The sequence below is a fragment of the Pan paniscus genome, chromosome 4, assembly GCF_029289425.2.
Source record: "Pan paniscus chromosome 4, NHGRI_mPanPan1-v2.0_pri, whole genome shotgun sequence".
In the NCBI taxonomy this organism is placed as follows: Eukaryota; Metazoa; Chordata; class Mammalia; order Primates; family Hominidae; genus Pan; species Pan paniscus.
The window spans coordinates 47,777,036-47,794,545 of NC_073253.2; the positions used below are offsets into that span (position 1 = coordinate 47,777,036).

General features: G+C 38.7%; 1 protein-coding gene across 2 annotated transcripts in view; it reads right to left on the reverse strand.

The window, feature by feature from the left end:
- SREK1 (splicing regulatory glutamic acid and lysine rich protein 1) overlaps nucleotides 1-6,699 on the reverse strand; it is a 38,376-nt gene extending 31,677 nt beyond the window's left edge. For both annotated transcript variants that reach the window (XM_008957581.6, XM_003806797.6), the window contains exon 1: nucleotides 4,657-6,699. In XM_008957581.6, the coding sequence (XP_008955829.1) occupies nucleotides 4,657-4,817 (161 nt within the window). In that variant the 5' untranslated portion in view covers nucleotides 4,818-6,699. The remainder of the gene's footprint in view (nucleotides 1-4,656) is intronic.
- Between the last annotated feature and the right edge of the window lie 10,811 nt (nucleotides 6,700-17,510).

Sequence of the window (17,510 nt, forward strand, 5' to 3'; positions counted from 1 at the left end):
TTTTTAGTAGAAACAAGATTTCACTATGTTGGCCAGACAGGTCTCGAACTCCTGACCTCGTGATCCGCCTGCCTCGGCTTCCCAAAGCGCTGGGATTACAGGCGTGGGCCACTGCACCCGGCCAATTTTCTTAATCTTCATTACCAATTACCTTCCTTAAAATAAAGACCAACTTACATTTACTTTATAAAAATGCAAATATTTGAAATTTTCAGGCAAGGTAACACTATTTTATTTTGACCATCATAAACTAAAATTATTAGAGTGGCAAGCCAACAAACAGATAGCTCATCAAACAAATGTGTACTTGCTTGTGCCCAAGCGTTCAAGACCAGCCTGGGCAACAGAGGAAGACTTTGGGGGAAAAAAAAAACACATAAAAAGGGATGACATATTCCATTTGGTCTAAATGTATGCATCTATAGAAACCAGCAGGCCAGGCACAGTGGCTCATATCTGTCACCCCAGCACTTTAGGATGCCAAAGCAGGCGGACTGCTTAAGCCCAGGAGTTTGAGTCCAGCCTGCGCAACATGGTGAAATCCTGTCTCTACTTAACTAAATAAATAAATAAAATTTTAGAAATAAATTTTAAGAAGAAAATAGCAGTACCCAAATTTAGCAGATTTTAGTTTGACCTCATTCGTTGACTTAAGTTTTGGTGTTTTAAAATACAAAATCTTATCAATTTTTCAAAAAAAATTAAAACTTTTCAGTGGGTAGTAAACGCAGAAACCAAAGAACCAACTTTTTGGGCATCAATTAAATTTCTTGGCCCTAACTGGTTATTTTGTCTTTTATTAAACATAATGATAGCACTATACAATATTTTTAAAACCAATGAGGTAATAATATGTCCAATATTTTATCAGTATATTAATACACATCCTTTAGCGGACAGAGGACCTACCAAAAAAGATATGCCAAAACATGAGCGAAGCATACAGTATCATGTACAAAAATATTAGTTGGTGCATTATTTATAAAAGGGTTTCTCCACTGGGCTTCAGTGGCCCTATGGATTAGCACAATTCATCCTGTTTAAGACTACTTATAAATTGCTAACATTTACCCACTAAATGCCAACAGGCCCTCTAATCATTGTTGACAATCAAAAAGACACACCTCCCAATTTCTAGCTAAAATCCACTAATTTGTAATACCAAAAAAAGCAATCAAAATATCCAACAATAGAATTTCAAAAACACACAATACACTCAGAAATTACTAATCTCTAAATATTACTATAAATAAGACAGCAATATGGAAAATGCTTATGACAAAGTGAAAAAAGTAAAATAACAGTGTGATTCCTTTGATTACGCTATATTACATATATTACATAATGATAGCACTATACAATTATTTTTAAAACCAATGAGGTAATATGTCCAATATTTATTAACGCATGTGAAAAGGACTGCAGGGAAATGGAGAGAAGCTTTGATAGAGTGGTGGGATCACAAGTGCTGTTTCCTTTTCTCTATTTTCTATAAAGTGGCTTTAGTGGTTATATTTTTTTTAACTAAATAAACTTAAGTAGTTGACAGATTTTTCCATTCTTTCTTAGAACTTTAGAAGACCAGAGAAGTGAAGGAAATCAACAAGCAAAAAAAATCAACACAGGAAAAACGTCTAGCGTTACAAATCAGGGTAGGCTTACCCTTCAGGGTTTAGTTACTTGAAGGGGGTCACGGGGAACTTACAGGGTGCAGATAATCCTGACTGTGTGCTGGTTATATAGGTATGTTTACTTTGTAAAGATTCACCAACCTGCGCTTACGACCTGTGCACTTCTCTGTAGGTACATTAAACCTCAATGAAAAATTTACTGAAAAAACAACAAGGATTTCTTACTTGTGTAAGAAAGTTTCACAAGCTGTGAGATTGATTTATTGTGCAAAAGGTTAATAGTAATTCTACATATTTACCAACTGGCAGCACAAAAAAAGGATGACAAACTACAAATAAGAATTCTTAATGCTTACAGTGAATGTTCACAAGAATTCCCTAGCCTTAAAAAATTCTTAACGTTTAAAAAATAAAGATGAAATTCAACCACTGCATCATGCCAAAAGAATTAAATTTAAAATCTGAATTTTCATATTAGCAACTTAAGTCATTTAAGTCATTTTTTTTTTTTTAAGAGATAGGGGTCTCAATATGTTACTCAGGTTGGAATCAAACTCCTGGGCTCAAGCTGTTCTCCCACCTCAGCCTCCTGAGTAGCTAGGACTATAGGTGCACACCACCACACCTGGCTCAATCATAAAATTTTAATGAGAAACTATTTTCACATTCTATTAATGTATTTCCAATATACCTGGAAATATGTATTTGAAAATAAATATATTTCCAATTTTAAAACAATTTAAGTTTCTACTCAGCTCTAAAGATGTCATAAAATAATTTATGTGACACTGCAAAACAATATATTTTCAATACAACTACTACTATTGCATTTTGTATCCATTTCAGTCCAAATTTGCAAACACATCTTCTAATATAAGGACCAGGCAATGACAACTTCATTACGAAGCAGAAAACCTGTGAATAAAGCATGTCAGTATTGCTGCAAAACATGAATGAGGGATCTAGTATTGCACTTAGGGAAAAACTAGTTAAGGATTTTGCCTGGCCTATATATATTACACGTATGCAACAATTTTGCTTAATGTGTTACAGTTTGTGAAATACACTACCGTAATCTTCCATATGTTTAAGTGAAGAACTTTTAATTCTCTTTGACTTTTAAACTCCAATAACATCTGATTTCAAAAAAGTGGCCCATTACTGTCAGTTATGGCAATGTGTTGTCACCCAAACCCAGGTTTCAACCAAATAAATATTATGTTGGTAATGAAGAACATTCTCCAATATATTTCTTCTACCTATGAGATACCTTATTACCACAGCCTTGAAAGCAAGATTTACAAAGGTTCATGTACAAAGTATTTTACTGATTGATTCCAATGCCTGCAGGATACGGCACTCCCCCAAACAATTCTCAATTATTCTCAACTATTAAGAAATGTTCTGAGAACTTAAATTGAGATGGCTGAAAGCATTTCCAAAAGTTAAGATAATTAAAGCAATAATGCCACGGTTAATCAATCAAAATGTACGTGCGTGCACTTATGCAGTATTCTTGTCAAAAATGTATTACCTGAATCTCGTCACGAATATAAAGATATATATATACACATATCTCTATATACCTCATCTATATATCTCATCTATATAAACTCAGATTATGAGTCATTTTACAAGACAAAATGAACTACAAAACAAAATATCAATGTCACGACTTTAGAATCTTTAAAAGGGGACGGGACTGTCCTAGATTAAAGGAGATAACTATTAATACATGGATTACTTGGCATATTCAAGGGAGACAGTGTATCTAATTACATACTAGATCAAAAGCAGACAAAAAAGCATTATTAAAATAACTGGGGAAACTTTAATAATCAACTGTAGCCAAAAATAGACAAAATGCTCGTAAAAGGAACATGGATGTTCAATGTATTACTCTTTCAACTTTTCTGTATGCATGAAATATTCCAAAACAAAAAGCAGAGAAGAAAAACTTAAAAAGTAAATTTTAAATATCCACACAACTTTTATATAGTTATGCAACAGCACTGTTATAACCTAAGATAGAAAACTAAAGAAAAATAGGTCTAAATGCATCACTACGAAATAAATCAAAATTTTTTTAAAGAAATAAATCTTGGGTAACAATTACCCCTTCCCTCAAAGGATTTTGATATAATGAACAAAAAACGGAGGATCTTAATATTGTAAGATCTACCATTAAAAAAAAAAAAAGTTTGTGTGCAAGAATGTGAACAACCTACAAACCCCTTGCGAGTTTTCTAAATAATATCGTACGAGGGAAATTTTACCATTCCAAAATACACTATCTGGGAAGTGGCCGCGAGCTGTGAATGCCAGCCAAGATCTGGACTTTAAATGTATACGGGAGGGATAACCCTGCACCGACTTACACTTTTTCTGAAAGCTTTGGGACAGTGTGACCTTTCAGGAGGAAAATTTAATCTGCTGTCAAAAGGGCTAACAGACATGATCTTTGGGAACATGGATGCGCTCGGTTAGATAAACCAAGATGCTAAGTTTGTGCGACCGTCCTGGGAAACAAACACAGCCCCAGTTCCATCTTGTCACCAGCAGCAGGCTTTCTCGTCAGCAAAACGGCCTGACACCAAGGCCTTAAAAAACTGGACTGTGGCTCAGGCGCGGTCTCCGCGATTTTCAGAGTGGAAAAACGCTCTGAGACGTTTGCCATGAGGGCTGTTCCGGGCCCACCTGCGGCCATCTTAAGTTCGGGGGGAAATAAGAGGGTGGGTGCACGGAATTCGAAGACCCAGCAGCGAACACAAGTCCCGGAGGCACGGAAAGGGCAACCATTCTAAATCCTTGGTAAGGGCTCCGTGCAGTAGTTAAACCCCCAAATCCGACTAAGGAGAGCAGGACGGCGGAACCCGGGTGCCCTAATCAAATATGGGCACCAAGGTAAGCCCGGGAGATCACGTGACATGCACCGCGCGCCCGCGTCCGCGCTCTCCTCCACGCCTCGGCTCCCGAGGTCTCTATGGCGCCCGCGCCCCTCCCCCAGCCGAGCTCCAGCACTTACTCCGGGGGGTAGAGCCGCAGCTCCTCGATTTCTCCTAGGAAGGAAAAAAGCGTCCGCATCTGCTCGCTGGTCACCGCCGACGACAGATTCGTCACCTGAATCACCGACGTGGGGGTGAGGCCGAAGCCTAAGCCCAAACCGAAGCCGCCGCCGCTGTTCATCCCGATCCCGCTGCCGTTGCCTTCCCGCTCCCCAACGTCTACGACGCGTCAGCGACGGAGCCGGGAAAGCGGAGAACGCGCGTCCGCGAGCGCGCTCCCGCTGGCGAATTCACAGCGCCGGGCAGATCTAGCCGCCCATTTCACAACTCCCCTGCTCCCGGGGCTGCGCGCGCCAGCCGGAAGCGTCGCCCCGGCAACCCGGTGGTTCTCGCGCGGCTGCGGCCTCCAGCTCCCGGGTCACTGGGGCTGTTGCTGCTCGTATCACCGCCTGGATTTTTTTCGGTGTTTTTGTTTTCCCCAAAAGTCGATGAGAGTCTTGTGCTCCTGTCTACCCGGTTCCTTCCGGTCTCGGATTGGGAAACCAAGCGGCCTGGCCTACTGGTGCGGGACTGTAAAGGAGGAATGACTCTTGGACAACACGGAAGAACACTTGACCCAACTATAGTGCAGCCTTATCACATACAGGCAGCACCCCAACTCCAACTATTTTTAAAAGTTGGCAGGCGTCCTAATTGTGAAAAAAACAAAATTTTACAAAATGCGTAGGTTCAGGTTGAATTAAGGAAAGAGCCAGTAAGATGAAGGCTGTGCAGGGGTTGTTTATAACCTGTTTTTATTCCCTCGTTCCACAGGTGTTGATGTTTATTGAGTGCTATGTCCCAGGCACTATTAGGCAAGGGCACGTAACAGACAGTTAAAGACAGTTCACATAGAACTTGCAACCTAATGAGAGACAACAGTAGTTGAGTCCATGGCAGCTGCTCCCAAAATGCCCTCCGCAGATCCCTAAGGGTACCGAGACCTTTTCAGTAAAGTTGGCAAGGTCAAAACGATTTTCATAATAATATTAAGAGTTTCTTGACCTTTTTCACTTTGTTGCCATTTGCACTGGTAACGTAAAAGATTAAACTGCTGACACCTTAGCAGCAATCAAGGCAGTGGCGCCAGTCTTGTACTGGTAGTGGCATTTTGTATTCTTCACATCATACAACATTTAAGGTCTTAAAATATGCTAGTTTCACTTTAAAAATGTTCTTCACAAGTAACTAAAAATTGTATTTTTTTTTCAAATCCATCCTTGCTTACACGTCTTTTAAAGAATATGTGTGAAAAAATGGGAACTACTGCCGCTACATGCCCAAGTGAAATGGTTGTCTCCGGAAAAAGCACTAGTGTAATTCTTTGAATTTTCACCTAAAAATACAAATTTTATTACACTTGTATCCACCAACTTGAGCTTGACAGCTTGCCAGTACTTAAAGACTTTTCTAGTAAAAGAAGCATTATATTAACAATTTATTTTTGACTATATAATGAAATATGTCAACATTTTTGTGATCTTTACAACTTAGTGGACACCTATTTTCCAAATGGCCAGTGGGTGCCATTACAAAGGCAAAAAGCCTCTGGTATGTGCAAGATAGATTGATGGATTTCAGTGCTTAATTGATGTGGTTTCAGATTCAGTCCACACTGCAATGAAGGCTAAGAAACTACCACACGTAAGTTTGGTACAGTATCAAAGAATAATATCTAGAACTATCTGGAAAGGCTATAAAGTAGTTTTCCCTTTTCCAACACCTTATCTTTATGAGATCAGATTTCCCTCATATATTTCAACCAAAACATATCACAACAGATCGAATACACAGAAAACTCATGATCACAAAGAAGGAAACGTCAGTCACTGTGGTCTACTTGAGGGTGGAGGGTGGAAGGAGGGAGAGGAGCAGAAAAAATTATTGAGCACTGGGCTTAATACCTGGATGATGAAATAATCTGTACAACAAACCCCCATGACATGAATTTATCTATGTAACAAACCTTCACATGTACCCCTGGACCTACAATAAAAGTTGGAAAAAAATAAAGAATACATAGATAGGAGAATTCAGCTGTCTTCTATTAAAGCAGACATTAAAAAGGTTTGAAAAATGTAAGACAATGCCACTCTTCTCACCAATTTTTTGGAAAAATATTTTATCATAAAAATGCATCATTTTGCCTTCAATCTCGGTTTCTAAGAAAAAAATGCGTCATTTATATTAACATAATGGGCTTATAATTATTTTTAAATGAATCTCAAAATACCAAATTTCTCAGGTTTAATTTATAATGTGGATAGTAATAAAAGCATTTTACAGTCCTTAATAATCTTTAAGAATGTAAAGGGACTCAAGACCAAAATGTTTGAGAATTATTATTACCATAGGGATAAGCATGGGGGAATTCAGAGCACACAGGAGGGCCTCTTAAACTTAGTTCTAATGGCATACTTCCCAGAAGAAATATTGCTTAAGCTGAATATTGAACAAATAGGAATTACCCAGGCAAGGAGGGAAGGAGGAGCAGTGAAGGGCATTCCAGACTGAGCATGTAGAATGTGCAAAGGCAGGGTTAAGGTAAAAGAGAGCTCGAGTGAGGTACAGAAGATTCAAAGTCTATTATTGCTGGGCTGAAAATGACTAGAGATGCATGCAAAGGAATAAGCCTTTATGAAGGGTATTATTTGTCACGGTAGAGGTTACTTTATCATAAGCTGGGAGCCACTGAAGACCTCGGAGCTGAAGAGTGACCCTGATCAGATTCATGTTCTAAAATGACTGGCTATGTGCAGTGGCATATGCCTGTAATCCCAGGATTTGGGGAGAGTAGGGCAGGAGGATTGCTTGAGCCCAGAAGTTTGAGACCAGCCTGGGCAACATGGAGAGACCCCGTTTCTACCAAACAATAACAACAAAAAAGTAGCCAGGCCTGGTGGTGCATGCTTGTAGTCCCAGCTACTGGGGAGGCTGAGACGGGAGGACTGCTTGAGCCTGGGGGTTTGAGGCTACAGTGAAAATGAGTTGTGATTGTGCCACTGCACTCCAGCCTGAGTGACAGAGTAAGACCCTGTCTCAAAAAAGAAAGGAAGGAAGGAAGGAAAGAAAGAAAGTGATAACTGTCACTGCAACCTGGAGATACATTGGAAAGGGTTCAGACTAGAGGCAAAGAAACTGGGTAGGTTATTGCAATAATCTGAATAAGCTATAATGAGGTCATGAACAAAGGTAAGAGGTGGTAGTAATGGAAAGCAAGGAACAGCCCCAAATTTGAGAATCACTGAACTCATTTGAAGATAAAAGGAATAAAAGCTGTCCACTCAGAAAAATATATATGGACATAAACTCACTTTTAGCTACAATTACTGATGCTTTCTGGTCCTCCTGAAGTCCAACCATAGATCTCTCGGATTAACAACTAGTTTTGAACAATTCTCAGACTTTAGTGTGCATCAGAATCAGCCCGTGGGCATGTTACAACAAATTGCTGGTCCCATCCCCAGAGTTTCTAGTTCAATAAGTCTGGAGTGGGGCCTGAAATTTTAATTTCTAACAAGTTCCCAGGTGAGCTCCTTCTTGTGGTCTGCAAACCCCATGTTGAGAACCACTGGTTTAGAAGGTTGTAAAAGCAGTATTCTTAATGGACTTAATCTACTCTTAATAGTAAAGCAGAAGGAGGAGTTTAGATTTATGTCTTGGAGAATTAAGTAAACAGTGTCATAATTTAGGTCCAAAAATATGAAGGAAGAGCAGCTTTGGGAGGAAAGAGCAGAAGATATTGAGATCCCTTATGGACAACATTCTGAAATGAAATTTAGGAAAAATGTCTAGAACTAAGATATAGCACTTGACTTAAGATTGGGAGGAGATATAGATACACCAGGAATGTTTGTAGCAGGAAAAGTGCTGTGGACAACATTAAACAGACAAATACAACAAATAGCCAAAAAAAAAAAAAAAAAATCAAGCCCCAAGGAAAACTGGGAGGGAGGATAGTCACAAAATTTAAAGGAAGAAAAAGCTTTTGGCTCTGGGGGGTATTGTTGTTTTTGTTGTTGTTGTTATAGAGGATGAGGTCTCACTATGCTGCCCAGGCTGGTTTCAAACTCTTTCGTGTGGAGAAGAGGTAACAGTATCCCTCTATAAATCTCTCAGGGAAACTTACCAAACCTGGGCCTATTCCAGCCCTGCCACTCTGGCCAATGTGACTGTTCTACCATGGACGTCTGAGATACATTTTAAAATTCCAACCTCCATGCCATGTTCTGCTTCCAAACTCTGTAATCATTCTCATGGCTCCAATTTTCAGCTATTTCTTTATCTCCAGGCCTCTTGATTTCATCTGCATGCTAACACAACACCTTCAAATACAACATCATAGGAATAGTAATGGCAAAGTTTCAGTGAAAAAAATAAAAAGAGCTCCTCACAAGGAGGCTCAGGCCCATAAGAGCCAACCAGAAACCAAAAATTCAAAAAACTAAACCCCAGTAAATAAAGCAACAGAAAAAACCAAGAGAAAGATGTACATGATAGATTTTAGGTACTTACTAGACTGAGAACCAGGAGGTGACTTTGGAGAGAGCAGTTCTGGGGTGTACAGGGACAGGAAGAGAATGCTAGAGCTGGGAAAGTATATAAAATAAGTGTGGGATGTACTTACAAGAAGAGGCTTTGATGACTGTTAGTCTTCTTGTTTTGGTTTTGAATGAGTGGGATCTGCTATGAATCTACTCTATGGAATCTGAAAGGAAATTTTGACAGTAGGGAATAATTTAGGAGTAATTTCAGGTAAGGAAAGATCTGTAAGCAGTCTTATGTTTGAAAGAGGAGTGCTGATTATATTCTTAAGAAGAAAGCTAAATAGGTTGTCCTAGAAATAATCAGAAAAAGAGTGAGAACTGTGCATACATAAGTGTGCGTGTGTGTGTGTGCATGCACATGTGTAATGTGTTTTGGAGTAGTACTCTTCCAAAACTGAAGCAGAAACTCTTAGTCTTCTCCTGTGCTAAACCACGTGAACTTTGCCTTTCAGGATCCAGAACTCTCAATTCATGATGTCTCTAGTGGGCTAGCTCTGGAACCTTATCATTGGCATTACTTTTTACTACTAAAGAAATGACTCTAACTTAAACTGAAAAAAAGTGTACACAATGATGGCCAGGGTATTTCATGGAGTGGAAGAAATAATTGTACAACCAAATCTTGATTTGGGATGTGACTAAGGCATGTTTAGAAACCTTAACAGTCTTTGACTACACAAAAGAAAACAAAATATATTACAAGACTAAGGTACCTAACAGATTTGCAGGAAGAATTGCACAAATGTTAGGAAAGGAGGTGACCAGGGAACCTCTAAGAACTTTAGCAGCAGACATTCATAGACCACCTCAAGTGTGCTGTTGATAAGGTAAATCAACTCCAGTAACACCCAGCTCCTACAAGCACTGATATGCTTTTTGTCTCTGTCTATACATTTACCTCTGCTGGAAAGTATATATAAATGGAATTATACAACATATAGTCTTTAGTGTCTGGCTTCTATCATTGAGCATGTTTCTGAGGTTCATTCATGTTGGAGCATGTATCAGTAGTTTATTAATTTTTGTTGCTGAATAGCAATCCATTGTTGAATATTCAACATTTTGGTTTTTATTCATCAGTTGATGGACATTTGGATTGTTTCCAGTTTGAGCTATATGAATAATACCCTTGCAAACATTCACATACAAGCCTTGTTTCTCTTGGGTAGATATTTATGAGGGGAATTTCTGAGTCATATGGTAAGTTTAACTTCTTTTTTTTTTTTTTTTTTTTTTGAGACAGGGTCTCCCTCTGTCACCCAGGCTAGATAGAGTGCAGTGGCTCGATCATGGCTCACTGCAGCCTTAACCTCCCAGGCTTAACTGGTCCTCCCACCTCAGCCTCCCTAGTAGCTGGGACCACAGACACATGCCACCACCCCTGGCCTAGGTTTAACTTTTTAGGAAACTGCCAAACTGTTTTCCAATGAGGCTGTACCATTTTACATTCCCACCAGTGATGTGAGAGCATTATATTTGCTCCATATCCTTACCAACACTCAGTATTATCCTTTTTGATTATAGCCATCCCAGTGGGTATGTAATGGTATCTCATTGTGGTTTTCATTTGCATTTCCCTAATGGCTAATAATGTTCAGCAACTTTTAATATGCTTATTGGCCATTCATATTTCTTCTCTGATGAAATGTCTATTCAAATATTCAAATCTTTTGTCATTTCAAATTAAGACTTTTATCTTTTGTTATACAGTTGTAAGAACTCTGTAATTCTAGTTGCAAATCTGTAATTTTTGCAATTCTAGTTGTAATTCTAATCTTTGTAATTCTAGTTGCAAATCTGGACATATGACTTGCAAATATTTCTGCCCAATCTGTAACTTTTATTTTCATTTTTTAATGATATCTTTTAAAGAGTAAAAGGTTTTTATTTTGATGAAGTTCGAATTATCAATGTTTTATTTTGTGTATTATGTTTTTAGTGTCACAACTAAGCAATCTTTGTTTAATCCAAGATCACAAAGATTTTATCCTGTGTTTTCTTCCAGAAATTTCATAGTTTTAGATCTTATATTTAGGTATTTGATCCCTCCTTAATTATACGTTGTGTATTTTATGTATGGGTCTATATATTTTTTTCCTTCATATGGTATCAAATTGTTCTAGCACCACTCATTGAAAAGACTATACATTCCCCCATTAAATTGTTTAGCACCTTTGTCAAAATTCAAATGACCATATGTTGAAAGATTTATTTCTGGACTCTCTTTGATACACTGTCTTACTTACTGTAGTTTTGTTAGTTTTAAAATTGGGTAGTATAAGCCATGCAGATTTATTCTACTTTTCCAATTGTTTTAACTATTGGGTTCTTTTCACTTTCTGGATCTGCTTATCCATTTCTTAAGAAACTCCACCAGGATTGTGATAGGGATTGCATTGAATTCATAGGTCAATTTAGGAAGAATTGTCTTTTGACAATACTGAGGCTTCCTGTCTGTGAATATGGAATGTCTATTTAGTTAGGTCTTCTTTCAGTATTGTGTTCTACTGGTTTTGCACTTCTTTGTTAAATTTATTCCAAAAGTATTCTTTTTGATGCTATTGGGAAAGGAATTGTTTTTTAATTTTATTTTTGGACTGCTTATTTGTATGTAGAAACCTACAATTATTTTTGTATACTGATCTTTGATATGGTTTGGCTTTGTGTCCCCACCCAAATCTCATCTCAAATTATAATCCCCACATGTCAGGGGAGGGACCAGGTGAGAGATAACTGGATCATGGAGGTGGTTTCCCACATGCTAGTGTCTTGATAGTGAGTTCTCACGAGAGCTGATGGTTTTAAAGTGCGGCACATCCTCGTTCTTGCGCACACTCTATCCTGTCACCTTGTGAAGAAAGTGCCTGCTTCCCCTTCTGCCATGATTGTAAATTTCTTGAGGCCTCCCCAGTCATGCAGAACTGTGAGTCAATTAAACCTCTTTTTTTTTTTTTTAAATAAATTACCTAGTCTTGGGCAGTTCTTTATAGCAGTGTGAGAACGGACTAATACAGTAAATTGGTGCCACTGAGAGGGTGGTACTGCTATAGAGATGTCCAAAACTGTGGAAGCAACTTTGGAACTGGGTAATAGGCAGAGGTTGGAACAGTTTGGAGGCCTCAGAAGAAGATAGGAAGGTGTGGGAAAGTTTGGAACGTCCTAGAGACTTGTTGAATGGTTTTGACCAAAATGCGGATAGTGATGTGAACAATGAAGTCCAGGCTGAGGTGATCTCAGATGAAGATGAGGAAGTTATTGGAAAGATTTAGCAAAGAGACTGGCAGCATTTTGGTCAAAACCATTCAACAAGTCTCTAGGAAATTCTAAACTTTCCCACATCTTTCCTGTCTTCTGAGCACCCCAAACTGTTCCAACCTCTGCCTGTTACCCAGTTCCAAAGTTGCTTCCACATTTTTGGGCATCTTTATAGCGGTACCCCATCCTTTTGTTCTGAGACCTTGCTAAACTAGTTCTGGTAGCTTGTATGTTGATTCTTTTGGATTTTCTACATATAGGATCACATGGTCTATCGACAGGAGCAGTTTTCTTTCTTTCCTTCTAATCTGTATGCCTTTATTTTTTCTTTTCTCATTGCATTGACTAGAACCTTCAGTACAATGTTGAATAGAAGTGATAAGAACAGACATCCTTGTCTTGTTTCCGATCCTTGGGGAAAACAATCAGTGATTCACCATTAAGTATGAGTCTAGCTCTGCATTTTGCTGATATTGTAGTTTTTAAGACACCCTTTAATAGGTAAGGAAATGCCCTTATATTCTTAGATTATTGAGAGTTTTCATCATAAATTAATGCTGGATTTTCCAAATGCTTTGAAATGATGTGATTATGTGATATTTCTAGGATAAAGTCCACATGATTATGGTGTGTAATCTTTATATGTTGCAAGTATATAATTCATATGTAAATATGTAATTTATAATTTGTTGGCAAAAAAGTGTTAAAATGCCTTATTGTCCTTTCAATTTCTGTAATGTCAGTAGTGATGTTCCCTCTTTCAATTTTTTTTTTTAATTTTTTTGAGACAGGGTCTTGCTGTCACCTAGGCTGGAGAACAGTGGCATGATCATAGCTCACTGCAGCCTTGAACTCCTGAGCTCAAGATATCTTCCCACCTCAGCCTCCTGAGTAGCTGGGACTACAGGGATATTCCACCATGCCCAATGAATTTTTTAAATTGTTTGTAGAAACAGGGTCTCACTATGCTGCCCAGGCTGGTCTTGAACTCTTGGCTTCAAATGATCTTCCCACCGTGGCCTCCCAAAGCTTCTTTCAATCTCAATATTGGTAATTTGTGCCTCCTTTTTTCTTTGGTTGATCTAGATAAAGATTTATCAAATGTGTTGATCTTTTCAAATAAGTAACTTTAAATGTCATTTATTTTTCTCTATTTTTTGTTTCTATTTTATTGATTTTAACTCTGGTTTTATTTATTTATTTTTTGAGATGGAGTCTTGCTCTGTCGCCCAGGCTGGAGTGCAGTGGCATGATCTCGGCTCACTGCAACCTCTGCCTCCCATGTTCAAGCGATTCTCCTACCTCAGCCTCCCGAGTAGCTGAGATTACAGGCGCCTGCCACCATGCCCAGCTAATTTTTGTATTTTTAGTAAATATATTATTTCGCCATGTTGGCCAGGCTGGTCTCAAACTCCTCACCTCAGGTGATCTGCCTGCCTTGTCCTCCCAAAGTGGTGGGATTACAGGCGTGAGCCACTGATCCTGGCCTGATTTTATTATTTCTTTTGTTCTGCTTGCTTTGGATTTAATTTGCTCTTTTCTTCTAGTTTAAGGTAGAATTTACATTGCTGAGACTTTTTGTTTTCTGATATTGTCACTTAATGTACATATTTTCCTCTAACCACTGTGAGAAACACTTCATTTATTTCTCATAGTGTTGGGCAAGGCTGCTTAGAAGTAGATGTCTCACCTATGATATAGGTCCAAATTTCTTTTTGTTATTGATTTATAATTTGTGTTGGTTAGAAAACATACTATGTATAATTTCAGTTCTTTTAAATTCATTGAGACTTGTTTTACAGCCTAGCACATGCTCTATTCTGAAGACTGTTCTGTGTGCACTAGAAAAGAATGTGTATTATGCTGTTGGGTGGAGTGTTTTTAAATGTCCCTCAGGTTGACAATGTTGCTCAAGACTTTTATATCTTTGTATGACATGCTGTGCAGTATCCTAGCACTAGAGAAGCTGCCCATGCTACAGAAGCATGGTGTTAGGCAAGCGTGTACACTATAGGGGCTGTATTCTGGTGAAACCATGCATTCTACCGGAGCTGCCCAGTGAAAGACACCACAACCAGGAAGGAAAATCCTTTCCTGTTGTAATGATTCTCCAGCACCTTCTACTGACAAATTTTGACATTGTGCCATCTGGCAAAGGAAAAATATTTAAAGTACTCAGATTCATTTTCACAGGGTGAATTTGGAGCCAAGAGGCAGTAGACCGATAACTGAACCTGCCTCCCCTGTGGTGTGGGCATTAATGTCCCTGCTACATTAAAAAAAAATATATTTCTTCTTATGTTTTAACTTGCTTCCTAGGTGTTGTCCCCTGCATAGCCTGGCGGTCAGCCACTGATCAGTCTGAGGCTGTACCAAAATTCCTAAAGCCAATAGGATTTCCAACCCCTGTCAATGGGTTTATATGTGAGTTTATGAGTACATTCCAACTCAGGTAGTTTTGAAGTCTGTCCCAGGTCTTACTTCTTACTAGGCCCTCTCAGGTCTCCCTGTACATGCATGCAGTCTACAGTCAGCCAGAGATGTGTAGTGTGGAGAGCTTGTCAAGTCTCTCTTGGCCTCAGGTGTGTATATATACATATGTGTGTGTATATATGTATATATATGTGTATATATGTGTATATATGTGTATATATACATATATACACACATACACATATATATGTATATACACACACATACACATACACATATGTATATACACATACACATATATGTATATACATACACATATATGTACACATACACATATGTATATACACATACACATATATGTATATACACATACACATATACGTGTATACACACACATACACGTGTATACACATACACATATATATGTATATATGTACATATATATTTTAGTAGAAATGGGGTTTCACCATGTTGGCCAGGCTGGTCTCGAACTCCTGACCTCAGGTGATCTAATTGTCTCAGCTGGCCTCCCAAAGTGCTGGGATTACAGGCGTGACCCACCACACCCAACCTTGATTTTGTGAATTCTTTTTTGTTTGTTTAGACGGAGTTTCACTCTTGTCACCCAGGCTAGAGTGCAGTGGCACAATCTCAGCTCACTGCAACCTCCACCTCCCAGGTTCAAGTGATTCTCCTGCCTCAGCCTCCCAAGTAGCTGGTATTACAGGTGCTCACCACCACGCCCAGCTAATTTCTGTATTTTTAGTGGAGATGGGGTTTCACCATGTTGGTCAGGCTGGTCTCGAACTTCTGACCTCAGGTGATCCACCCACCTCGGCCTCCCAAAGTTCTGGGATTACAGGCATGAGCCACTGCACCCAGCCATGAATTCTTAGAACAACCTCTCAGAACAAGATATAAAATATGTTCAGCATCCCAAAAAGCTACCTCATGTCTCTTCTACTTAATAATTCCCCAAAGGTAACCATTATTTTTACCTCTATCACCATAGATTAGTTTGGCCTGTTCTAGCTATTCATATAAAGGAAGTCATGCTCTTTTACGCTTAATATTGTGTTTTTGAGATCAATGCATTTTGTTGTGTTATAGGACAGATATACACTTAACTTTGGAAGAAACTATCAAAGAATTTTCCAATTGGTTGTACCATGTCATATCCAACAAGCAGTATTTGAGAACATTCACGGGCAAAAAAGAAAGTCCTAGATGGAAAAGTTTTTATTTTTCTTGGGTAAATGCCTAGGAGTAGAATTTCTGGATCACATGGTTAATTCTTTAATTTTATAAGAGTCAAATTTGGAAGGTGGACATGTGAATGTGGCCATGTTTCTGAATCTCTCTGCTGCTTCTATTAATAAGCATGGTTATGGAGGCACGGGGTTGTTTGTTGTTTTCCTTTTCTTTCTTTCTTTCTTTCTTTTCTTTTCTTTTTTTCTTTTTTCTTTTTCTTTAATAGAGACGGGGGTCATGCTATGTTGCCCAGACCACTCTTGAACCCCTTGCCTCAAGCAGTCCTCCTGCCTCAGCCTCCCAAAGTGCTGGGATTACAAGTGTGAGCCACTGCTCCCTGCCCATTGTTTGTTTTTATAGCTGCATAAAAGACCCCAAGGACCATGCTCCAAAGGTGTTGAGAAGAGGGACACAGGGTATTCATATTTATCAGTGTAGATGGAGCAGGTGTAGCATGGCTCCATAAAGGTTCTGGCAGCAGATTCCTGGTCGCTGGATTGTAGTTATGGTATTATAGTTTGTTCCTGGATGTGATGGGTTTTGTGGCAGTTCCAATGCCTGGAATACAGATAAGGTGGTGAATTTCTAGAGCCAAGAGCGGCAGGGGCAGCTTTCAGATGCAATAGCTCATTACCAGTTGTGTTAGAGACAGCACTTCCCCAAGTAGGCTAGTTTTGTTAGATTGTTTTGAGAGTCATTCCAGGGAGGTGCACCTTAGAGCCTGATCCTCCAGCCCTTACAGAGATTTATAAGTGCCAAGGTCCCTGTACTGAATTCCTTTCTGTTGAAATAACTACAACAGTTTCTAGTATATGATAGATATATTAACTATATACTGAACATAAATAAAGTGACGTAAAATGTCTAAAAATAATAACGGTTGGCTAAAGAAAAGCAGAGGTCATGATCTTTGTATTGGTTAAGGCTGAATGCAGACCAAGAAGCAATAACAATGAAATAGAATTATATACCTCAAATATATAAAATCAGACTTGTTCACAATTAAAATGGAAATTACAAGCCACAAGTTTAATTGGCACCCAATGAGATTCTTTTAGTGGAGAAGTTGTTGGCCCAAATACTTTGAAAATCTGAAGCACTGGGTTTGCCCTCAATCTTTGAATAGAAAATAAACAATTAATGTTAAAATATATTAAATTCTGTTTACTATAATTTTTTTTTTGAGATGGAGTTTTGCTCTTGTTGCTCAGGCTGGAGTGCAATGGCGCGATCTCAGCTCACTGCAACCTCTACCTCCCGGGTTCAAGCAATTCTCCTGCCTCAGCCTCCCAAGTAGCTGGGATTACAGGCATGTGCCACCACACCTGGCTAATTTTGTATTTTTAGTA